The sequence below is a fragment of the Danio rerio genome, chromosome 19 (genome assembly GCF_049306965.1).
Source record: "Danio rerio strain Tuebingen ecotype United States chromosome 19, GRCz12tu, whole genome shotgun sequence".
NCBI lineage: Eukaryota > Metazoa > Chordata > Actinopteri > Cypriniformes > Danionidae > Danio > Danio rerio.
The window spans coordinates 49,734,973-49,747,137 of record NC_133194.1 but is presented as its reverse complement, the minus strand read 5'-3'; the positions used below and the strand labels follow the sequence as shown (position 1 = coordinate 49,747,137).

Here is a 12,165-nt window from a genome sequence, read left to right as displayed (position 1 = left end):
GTTACTATATACTATATAGTTACTATAGTAGCTTATAGTTACTAGTTCTATTGGATTGCGACCCCTGGGGTAATTACATTATATTAAAGGCAGCAATACCGTCAGATGCATTTTGATTTTATAACATCAGGTTATACTTTCTGGCACATTTAAAGCACTGACACAAATTTAATTGGTGTGTCTGCGTCATTGCATGCAAGGTTTCTGTATTTATAACCACCTCAGAGGATATTGGGGGTCGTCACAAGTCACTGGCGTTGTTATTTTGGAGGTCGCGGGCTGAAAAGTTTGGGAACCCCTGATTTAGCACACAATGTTCAAAGATGTTTTTGAAGATTGCTTATGTAACAGGTGTTATATTATATTTATTAATTTCACTCAAAATTCTCCTTGTTATTCATCAATTATTTTTATTTAATTGTGTATATTCAAAGTTGTTCTTTAAATATCTTATATTTCAGAGTTAATGAAATCATGTGTTTGTTTTCAATCTATTGGTGTATTTTGAAAAATTGCGCGTGGCCCCTTTAAGTGTCCTTTTCCGGTTCCGCCTGCTCTCACTCAGTTCGCGGCAAACGCGATTGAGGAGAGGTGAGTTTTACTGAAGCTCCGGTTAAAATATAGCATATAGGTGTTGTTTATCATAATAACACATGTAATTTTGTTCTAAATTGCATTACATTGATGTTTAAACATATATGAGAGGTTTAATGTATATGAGGCATGTATTGTGGGTAAAGTTTATAAGCATGAATGTGCAAGCTTTGTAGTGAGAATTATCCCTTTCACTAATAGGTTGGTGAGCTCCTAAGGAAGGCACATACTCAGCTTTGCCATTTGTTTGCTTTATTCATGCAGAATAAAAGCCTGTTAATTCCTATATGACTGGTTCCTTTCGGCTAATCACAACGCAGAGTAAAGCGAGGACCGGTCACACTTACTGCACATTCATTAATTTTCATCCGCTTTACCGGGTCGCGGGGGCAGCAGTCAAAGAAGGGAACCTCAGACTTCCCTCTCCCCAGACACTTCCTCCAGCTCCTCCAAGGGCATTTCCAGCCCAGCCAGGAGACATAGTCTCTCCCCAGGTAGGTGTTCAGGAGGCATCCGAAACAGATGCACGAGCCACTTCAGCTGACTTCTGTGAATGTGGAGGAGCAGCGGCTCTACTCCGAGATCCTCCCGGGTGTCAGAGCTCCTCACCCTATCTATAAGAGTGCGCCCTGCCACCCGAAGGAAACCCATTTCAGCCGCTTGTATCTGAGATTTTGTCCTTTCGGTTATGACCCAAAGCTCATGAGCATAGGTGAGAGTAGGAACATAGATTCTTAGAATTGAGAGCTTTGCCTTTTGGCTCAGCTCCTTCTTCACCACAACAGACATTGACCGCATTAATGCTGCCGCTGCACCAATCCGCCTGTCAATCTCATGCTTCATCCTTCCTTCACTCATGAACAAAACCCCAAGATACTTGAACTCCTCCACCTCGGGTAAGGACTTTCCTCCAACTGGGAGATGGCAAACCCCCTTTTTCTGGTGGAGCTTCAAGGCCTCGGACTTGGAGGTGATGATTCTCAATAATCACTTATTGCACAATTAACTTTTATATGATAATAATAAAAAAAAAAAACTGATGCAAAGGGTTTTTACATCAGCAGGGGACATTGTAAATGTGCACAAATTTCAGCTTGTGCCAGAAAACATAGTGACTGAAAGAAGTGCCGCCAGATTGCATCAGGTTTACAGAGTGAAATTGTAAAAGTCCAACGCTGGAAGACCATAGCAAACGGTTTGGATTATATTTTGATAAGCAGTCAGTATGTAAGAAGGTGTCATGTTGTGTAGTGCCTTATAAACTAATAAAAGAATCTTAAAGTCTATCCTTTGGTGCACTGGTAACCAGTGTAATGCTATTAATGCTGGTGTGATGTGTTCTCGTTTCTTCATTGAAACTCTGGCTGCTGCATTTTGTATCAGTTGCAACTTCCTTATAGAACCCTGAGGTAAACCAGTATACATAGTATTGCAGTAATCAAGCCGAGAGAAAATAAAAGCATGAATTAATTTCTTAGCATCATCAAAAGATAGGAAAGAACGATGTCTGGCAATATTTCTCAAATGATGAAAACTTGTTTTTGTAACTTGATTAATATGAGATTTAAAATTAAGATCACAGTCGAAAATACCACCCGGGTTCTTTCATTCTTTTTTGGATTGTAATTTGGATTTCCCCACAATAAGAATTTCTGTTTTATCTTTATTCAACTTTAAAGGGCCATGAAACCCCCTCGTTTCAGCAGGGTGTTTTCACACCTCTACTTTGGAAAAAGTCAGAAAAGTGGGCGTGTCCAGCTCTGTTTAGGGGGGAGTGTCGGAGGAACTAAAGTGGGAGGGTGTGGGAGTGTCTATTTGGGCACGCGCGAGTTTCAGAGTCAAAATACACACATACCAAGTGATGGTGTTTAACCTACATGGACATCTGTAGTTGAATTATTTGCCAAATTATGAAATGGTGGACTTTAACTGCAGTTTGGCTCTTTCATTCAGGGAATTCATTCATGTCCCTCGCGACAAACAAGATATTTGATTCGAGGATCTGCTCTAAGCGTGTATTTTTCATGCAATGTTTGATACCGCACGGCGAATGAGAGAAAAAAAACCTCAGCATTTCCCGGAAACTTAGATGCACACGGCAGGTAGCGTCAGAAAGCCGCATGTGTTATGCCGGTCACAAAATGCGGTAAAAACCCTACACAAGGTTAAAGTTTGGTTGTGGTGCTAACATGTTTACACTCGGTGCAATAGTTAACTTAGTTAGATACGAACAAACTGAATAAACAAAGAGCACTGGCCGCTCACTTACCAAATCTGTAGAGACAGGACAATCACCAGCAACTAGAGCCACGTCTTTATTAAGAGGAGACGACAAGCGAATCCAGATCTCAGCGTTTGCAGATGAGAACAGCTCTCAGGTAAACAATGTTCCTCCTTAGACACGTAAGTTATTGTTGTCGAGCGTCGCGTACACTGTTAATCCACACGTGACTCCAGCTGAGCTCTCACAGAGAGAAAATGAAAACAAAACTTCACTGCAGCAAACTATAAAAGCAACAGTTCACGCTTGTTTTGCCAACACATAGTCATAAAAGCATTTTTGCTGTGTACAGCAGGGGAGTTCTCAAGATCTACCTGAGCTCAAACTCCCCTCTCGCCTTGAAAACCGGAGGGAGCCCCGGGCTCAAGCATGTTATGAGCTCAGGGCTCTCCCCCGGGACAGCATGCCAAACACGCTTTATAATCAATCATCAGCTAAGTGTGAACTCTTGAAACATGGAGTGTTGTAAAGAAAGTGTCTGGTGCATATAAAGATGTGCACATTCAGAATTGTACATTGTTTTCTAAAATACCTGAGGTGCTTATAAGTCTCATGTAATTTTGTTTAAAAAAAAAAAAACAACAGCATAGGTTTAAAAATTGTAATGTGTGAGATCAGTGTTGTGAATCGTATTGAATCGTGAGTTGAGTAAATTGTTACGTCCCTACCTTTCAGTACGTTTTCCCTCTAATTTTGGCATTGAGTTTACTCAGTCAGTTTATTCATGCACTGTTAAGGGAACCAGTGCACACCAATGCAGTTTACCACACTCCTAATTGATTTCATTAAAGAGACAAAATCAGTTTAATGCACCTTTCCAGATAAGACGCCCTATGTAGCTGTCCACACATTTGTGCCGCCTAGGAAAAGCTTAGCACTTGCTGACATCTTTACCCTGTTTACCCCGGCGATGGCCGTCGTCTATGATGAAACACGATTCCCCACCAATCCTACAAGTGTCAAGGAAAGATGATCGGTGGAAATGCCAGGCATACTTTCCAGTGCCATTTAGGGTTGGTGTACCCATTTCAAAAGCACTGGTGTCTAAGGGAGAGCTCATAGTCTAGAATTTACTACAGGAATCACAACAAGGGGCACTTTAAAAGCCAAGCAGAGGATTCGAATGAGGAAGGAAATCATTGGAGGTAGGGTTGCATAAAATTGGAAAAATCTGACATTGCCATATTTTGTTTTACTGCGATATATATCGATATATATATGTATATATATTGCGATATGAATATAATTTTAGCAGATCATTTAAATAGCTCTTTTTGTGCAGTGGATCTGCAGATATTATAATAAATTACAAGCAAAACTAAATAATTGTTTACAGTGCTGTGATTTTCTGTGGAGTCTAACAGTCTTCAAGGGAGTTATCAAGTACATAATTTAAACAATCAAATGTAAAGTGGCATGCTCATGATTGCAGAATTAACCAAAAAAAATCTATATTTAATAATACTTTTTAGTCATTAATGAATAATCTAATCCTGCGACTATATTGCAGATACACACATTGCCGTATCGATAGCCAAATGATACAGTATATTGTTTAGCCCTAACTGGAGGTAAGCTGGAGGATATTTTGTCTTACTGCGACGTACATTGCGATATGAATATAATTTCACCAGATGATTTAAATAGCTTTATTTGGAAAGATTTAATTTATTTAGATTATTCGGCATGATCAAGTCCTTTTCTAGAAAGTGGATCTACATATATTATAATAAATTGCAATAAAAAAATAATAATAAACAATGCTTGCTTGAAGTGCAATGATTTTCTGGGGAGTCCAACAGTCTTCAAGGGAGAATTTCAATCAGATGTAAAACAGCATGGTCATCATCATGTGTTTTTTTTTAAATATATATAATAATATCTTTTAATCATTAATAAATAATCTAATCCTGCAATGTAACTATTGCAGATACACACATTGCAATATCAATACTCAATTGATATATTGTTAAACCCTAACTGGAGGATATTTTGTCTTGCTGTGATATATATAGCGATAAGAATATAACTTCACTTCCTAATCGGCAATTGCCTCTCTGAATATCACACTAACTGTACCCAAAAAAAATAAAAAAATAAAGACTAATACTACAAATACTTTCCTTCTTAGACTTTACAGACCTGAAACTTGCCTATAGCACTTATTCATTGTTGCTCTTAGTTGTGTAAATTGCTTCCTTGTCCTCATTTGTAAGTCGCTTTGGATAAAAGTGTCTGCTAAATGATTAAATGTAAATGTAAACTTCACCAGATGATTTGAATAGTTCTATTTAAATAAATCGCAAGCAAAAATAAATAAAAAAACAGTGCTTGTTTTCTGGGGAGTCTAACAGTATTCAAGTAGGATATGAACAACCAAATGTAAAATAATATGTAGAGCGGGAATAATAAGTATTGAACACATCATGTATTTTCTTGGGAATAATATCTCTAAATGAGCTGCTGACATGGAATTGAAGCAGATTTTGGTAAAAACCCAAACACTACAAACATACAAATAAAACTGTGTATTAACAATGGAATGACAGAAGGAGTTACACCATAACTTTTCAATCCAGATGGATGGGGCAGTAGCGATTGGAGTAGCGATTGATGACCAACTAAACTTCTCTGACCACATTTCTAGAACTGCTCGATCGTGCAGATTCACATTCTATAACATCAGAAAGATCCGACCCTTCTTATTTGAACATGCAGCTCAACTCCTTGTTCAAGCTCTTGTTCTCTCCAAACTGGATTACTGCAACTCTCTACTAGCTGGGCTTCCAGCTAACTCTATCAAGCCTCTTCAGCTGCTCCAGAACGCAGCAGCACGAGTGCTCTTCAATGAACCTAAACGAGCACATGTCACTCCGCTGCTAGTCCGTTTGCACTGGCTGCCAGTTGCTGCTCGCATCAAATTCAAAGCTCTGATGTTTGCCTACAAAGTGACTTCTGGCCTTGCTCCTTCTTATCTGCTCTCACTTCTGCAGATCTATGTGCCCTCCAGAAACTTGCGTTCTGTGAATGAACGTCGCCTCGTGGTTCCATCCCAAAGAGGGAAGAAATCACTTTCGCGAACGCTCACGCTCAATCTGCCCAGTTGGTGGAATGAACTCCCTAACTGCATCAGAACAGCAGAGTCACTTGCTACTTTCAAGAAACGACTAAAAACTCAACTATTTACTCTCCACTTCACTTCCTAATCTGCAATTGCCTCTCTGAATATCAAACTAACTGTACCCCCCCCCCCCCAAAAAAAAAAATACTAATACTACTAATACTTTCCTTCTTAGACTTTACAGACCTGAAACTTGCCTACAGCACTTATTCATTGTTGCTCTTATAGTTGTGTAAATTGCTTCCTTGTCCTCATTTGTAAGTCGCTTTGGATAAAAGCGTCTGCTAAATGTAAATGTAAATGTAAGGAGAAAGCACTGAACTACTAAAACATATTTAATACTTTTAATAAAAGGTTTTTCTTGGTGATGGCAGCGTAAAGACGCCTCTCATATGGAGAATGAAGTCTCATGCATTGCTCAGGTGAGAGTTGTTCAACAGTGTCAAAATCTTGATGCTTCTGTGGGTCTCGTCTTTAAAATCCAAGCTTTATTTTTTATTGGATTCGAGTCAGGTGATTGGCTGGGCCATTCCACAGCTTTATTTTCTTTCTCTGAATGCATCTGAGAGTCTCCTTGGCTTTGTTTTGGATTATTGTCTTGCTGAAATGTCCACCCTGGTTTTCTCTCCATCAACATGCTAATGCAGATGTTGGACTGAAGCAGCTGAGGAAGGGTAGAGGGTTGCTGAGAGATTTCAGCTGCTGTCTGGGCTTTCACTGCCAAACTGCACCTTCCTTTCTTCATGTGTTCAATACTTTTTTTCTATGTATCATTTAATATTATTATAAAGGACTTCATTTGTAAACTAATTAGATTTGTTTTCTTTGCATATATGGATTTATTTGTTTGCTGTCAACATGTGGCGAACATTTCAGGTCAACAGCACCTATATGTTTTCTGAGAAAAATGGTGACCTGTTCAATACTTATTTTCCCTCCTGTCCCCTTCAAGGGGATAAATAATTAAAAATCTATATTTAATAATATCTTTTAATCTTTAATAAATAATCTAATCTTGCAATGTGACTATTGCAGATACACACACTGTGATATCGATGCACAAACGGTATATTGCTCAGTCCTAACTGGAGGTAAACAATGTCAGCAAGGAAGCCTTCAGCGAACAAGAACATTAAAAAGCTGCGTACTATAAGCATGGTGTGCAGCTTAACGCGGAGCTGGCAGCAATGGGTGAGCGAAAATGAAGATAAACAGTCCAGCGAGCCCAGCGGATGGGCACCATGTTACGCAGGAGATCCCAAAGATGATAAAAAAGAAGCAGCAAAGATTAAACTCTCTCAAAAAGCCCTCCAAACCACTACAAGTGAGAATAAGGATAACGGGGAGCCCGCCGGAGAGTCGCGCATCAAAACCACACCTGTTGTAAAAACTGTGACGAGGGACGTTCAGGAAAGGAGTGCAGGAATTGACTTTTTGACTAAACGTATCTGTAAGGACCCGGAGACGGATGAACTGGACAAGATGTTGAGTAAGAAAGGGTCTCCAACACGCCGCCGGAAATGCTCTAATATGGTTTCGGAGCTGACGCGGGGCTGGAAGGAAATGGAAAAGGAGAAAAAGCAGGATCATGGGGATAATGAGGATACAGGAACCAATCAGGAGGAGTCCGACAATAACAGGAGCAATGAACATACAGAGTCTGCAGTCGCAATCAAGAGATCCTCTGTTCCTGGGTAAGCTCTGGACTCCTACAGACATACATACAGTTGAAGTCAGAACTATTAGCCCTCCTGAATTATTAGCCCCCCTGTATATGTTTCCCCCAATTTCTGTTTAAAGGAGAGCAGGTTTTGTTCAACACATTTTTGCACATAGTGTTAATAACTCATCTCTAATAACTGATTTCTTTTATCTTTGCCATGATGACAGCACATGATATTGGACTAGATATTCTTCAAGACACTTCTATACAGCTTAAAGTGACATTTAAAGGCTTAACTAGTTTAATTAGGCAAGCCATTGTAGAACTGTTTTTTTTTCTGGAGACAATCCAAAATTAATACTGCTTAAAGGGGCTAATAATATTGACCTTAAAATAGTTTAATAAAATTAAAAACTGCTTTCATTCTAGCCGAAATAAAACACATCAGACTTTTTCCAGAAGAAAAAAATATTATAGGAAATACTGTGAAAAATTCCTGAATCTGTTCAACATCGTTTGGGAAATATTTGAACAAGAAAAAAGAAAAAAAATCACAGGAGGGCCAATAATTCTGACTTTTACTGTAGGTGAAATCAAGAGGGATTTAAAAATACTATTAAATACCATGTTGTGGCTTGTTAATAACACTAACTATGTTTCCATCCACCAATTTGTATGTGCATTTTGGAATATTGCACAAAAAAATGCTTGATGGAAACTCCAAGATGTGCATATTTTTTTTGTTTTTATTCAATAGGGAAAAATGCACAAAATAATGGAAACACATTTGGCTCTAATGCATGCTTAAATGAGAAGAGAAAAGAAAGGGGATCCATTTGAAATTACTTAAAACTGCTACAGCTAAAAGAGTTAAGTGACTATTACATAATGACATTACACTTGTTTCTTGACTGTTTTGATTTTAGTTTTTTTTTGTTTTTTATCTTAGATTGTTGTGTGTTTTGTATATACTTGTTTGTTTCCTTATGTAAAGCGCCTTAGTTCCCATATAGAAATCTGATATATAACAACTATGTGTAAATTACAGATATGACAAACAAGTTCATGTTTGGATTTCACATACTGTATAAAAAAATATATGCCATACTTTATACAACAAATATAGCAAAAATTGTTGTTTTCATATACGAGATTTCCATTTATGGAAATATGCATTATAAAACAAAAAAAGTATGATCATTAATATTTATTGTTATTATTATTTAATAACTAATGTTATTTTTTAAATTTATAATAAATTGAGGGAATTTATTTAATTTTTTTCACTTTTTACAGATTTCCTTATGGGGAAACCTGCATTATTATTATTATTATTATTATTATTACTATTAATATTATTATGTATGATTGGTTGAGGTAGTTTATTTTTTAAGTTTTCACTTTTTAAATATTTCCTTATAAGGAAATATGCATTAAAGGTGCTACATTTATTAGATTAAAGTGATTATAATCATTTGTTTAGGTATAACAAGTTGAAGTGATTTGAATTGTTCTTATTTTTTACAATGCACTGCATAGTAGCCCTTTAGCAAGTGTTGTTCAACTTTTACACTCAAATTCTAAATATTTTTCAGGGGCAAAAAGGACATTGAGGATGCCAACAAAATAAACAACTTGTCCAAGAAATACAGCACTGTGGGCAACTTAAAAAGCCGCTGGCAAAACTGGGCATCAGAGCACACCATCAATCAGAAGCTGAACCCCTTCAGTGAGGATTTTGACTATGAATATTCAATGTCGACACGTCTGCACAAGGGCGAGGAGGGATACGGGAGACCGAAAGAGGGCAGTAAAACTGCAGAAAGGGCCAAACGTGCAGAAAAACACATCCACCGTGAGATAGACGATATGTGTTTCGTCATCAGGACCATGGCGGACCCCGATCCAGACGGATACACCAGAGTGACATTTGGAGAGCTGTTCGACAGATACGTGCGGATCTCCGATAAAGTCGTGGGAATATTAATGAGAGCCCGGAAGCATGGAAAAGTGGCTTTTGAAGGGGAAATGCTGTGGCAGGGTCAAGATGATGATGTCATTATTACTCTGCTAATATAGTCTTCATTCCTCATTCTTCATGCATAGGAACAAATGTTGCTATTGGGTAAATACAGAAGGACTTTTCATTTTCAATAACCTGTTGTTATGCTGAGAAACGAACCCCTGCCATAAAATGCACCCCCTCGGAAATGTGCAACTTAAATTGATACATAGGGTGTCACGGTGGCACAGTGGGTTGCACTGTTACCTCACAGCAAGAAGGTCGCTGGTTCAAGCCCCGGCTGGGTCAGTTGGCATTTCTGTGTAGAGTTTGCATGTTCTCCCCATGTTAGCGTGGGTTTCCTCCGGGTGCTCCGGTTTCCCTCACAGGTCCAAAAGCATGCACTATAGGTGAATTGGGTAAGCTAAATTGTCAATAGTGTATGTGTGTGAATGGGCATGTATGGGTGTTTCCCAGTGATGGGTTGCAGCTGGAAGGGCATCCTCTGCGTAAAACATGCTGGATAAGTTGGCGGTTCATTCCGCTGTGGCGACCTCAGATTAATAAAGAGACTAAGCCGAAATTGTACAGTACTGTACAGCTTGCAAGTTTACAGACAGAGTTTTCTGAGCTCTCTCAGCTCATGTGTGTGTGTGTGTGTGTGCAGGTACATGTGGTTTGCAGGGACACAAAGTTGTATAATGAAATGGATCAGACTTTGTTGTACTCTTTTAGGTCGGTGTGTCCTTGTAATTCAAAACGCTTAAAAATATGCTTTATTGGGGTCTTTTGATATTAAAATTTTGGGTTGGGTTTTGGGGTTGGGCCATGTAATAAGTGTGTGTGTGTTGTTGTGTGTGCACACTTTGCATGAGATGGCATGTTTAATGCATTGGTGTGAACACGTAGTAAGTACTTAAATAAGAAACTGCTTAAATGATTCAGATTTTGGTTGTTGTTTCTAACTATTGCACTGTACAGTAAAATTAAACAGGGCAGCTTTGGGAGTTCATTATTATTTGTACTGTACAAGTGACACGCAGTGTGTAATACTGTAAGTTATCCAGAAGAGGGAGCAGTGCACCAACACCAGCGTTTTCCCTTTGCCATGCATTAGCAGGTATTATGAAACTGGATCTCTGAATTTAGTACATTTTGTACTTTTAAGAAAAAGCAAATATTTGAGCAAAACAGACAGTTTTTGTGTTTTTTTTTAAAGTAGTATAGTCTACACTCTAAAAACACAGGGTTAAAAACTACCCAAATTGGGTTGTTTTTAACCCTACTGCTGGGTAAATATGAGACAGAACACATCAGGGGTTAAATTAACCCAAGTAATTGGGTTATTATTTTTAACCCTATAAATTAGGGCTTTCTACCCAATAATTGTGTAACCTCGAGGAGTGACATAGACAACTGAAGGTAAGATCCAAAAATGCAGGTTTAATCATCGTCAGGCAAGCAAAGGTCAACAGGTATAAACAGATATGTGTAGGTCAGGGGTCGGCAACCCAAAATGTTGAAAGAGCCAAATTGGACCAAGAAAACAAAAAACAAATATGTCTGGAGCCACAAAAAATGTAAAGCCTTATATAAGCCTTATAATGAAGGAAACACATGCTGTATGTATCTATAGTAGCTATATTAGCCTACTATAAAAATGACTAAATTGGCTACAAATACATAATGAGCTTTCATGATTAAATAGCCACTGAAATCAGGTGGTTGGTGTTTATTTTGTTGTCATTAAAACACTTCAGCACAGCCTCTTGTCTTTTAGTGTTATTAATTTGATCATTTCTTCTTGCGGCCCATCAGAGTTCACATACCTGCAAAAAACGCGTTGAATATCGGTCACATCACAGGCAATTGAGTATGCTGGCACTGAATTAATGTCCTTGGTTTGCTGATCGGTGATGTTACCTACCATTTTAATAGCCTTTTCCTTCACTGTCTTAGTGGAGAAAGGTATATCTTTATTTTTTTGTATTATCTTGGTTTTGTTTTTAAAGTTTGCAAATAGGTGTTCTAATATGTCATACCATCTTTGAACGGTTTTCCATGCTTTATTATCTCCTGGTTTGTTTACAACAGCCACCTGCCTGGCATCCCACCCTGCTGATAGAAACGTGTGTCGCAGGCTATGACGCAAATCTTCGTTGACAGAAATGTTGAAAGTAAATATTAATTCTACACACTTTGACAGCATTTGAAAACGTTAAAAATGTTTGTCCTCCTATAGAAATCATATTAAAACAAAAAAATATATTAACCTCCCCCATCTTTTTGCATTTTCAAACATTTTTGAAAAAGCTCCAGGGAGCCACAAGAGCAGCGCTAAAGAGCCGCATGCGGCTCTAGAGCGGCGGGTTGCTGACCCCTGGTGTAGGTAGTAAAGAATCGTAACCGGTAACAAGCAAGAGGTCAAAAAGGCAGGCGGCAGGCAGGCAGGGAGAACAAGAATACAAAGCTAGGTCGAAAACACAGGAAAACTAGACTGGAAT

General features: G+C 38.4%; 1 protein-coding gene across 1 annotated transcript; it reads left to right on the top strand.

Annotated features, from left to right (window-relative positions):
* The first annotated feature begins 3,951 nt into the window (after positions 1-3,951).
* On the top strand, positions 3,952-10,601 carry abrab (actin binding Rho activating protein b). The gene is given in 3 exon segments (NM_001003986.1): positions 3,952-4,020; positions 7,032-7,690; positions 9,255-10,601. Coding segments are annotated over 2 exon segments (1,080 nt in total). The 5' UTR covers positions 3,952-4,020; positions 7,032-7,094; the 3' UTR covers positions 9,739-10,601.
* The last annotated feature ends 1,564 nt before the right edge of the window (positions 10,602-12,165 follow it).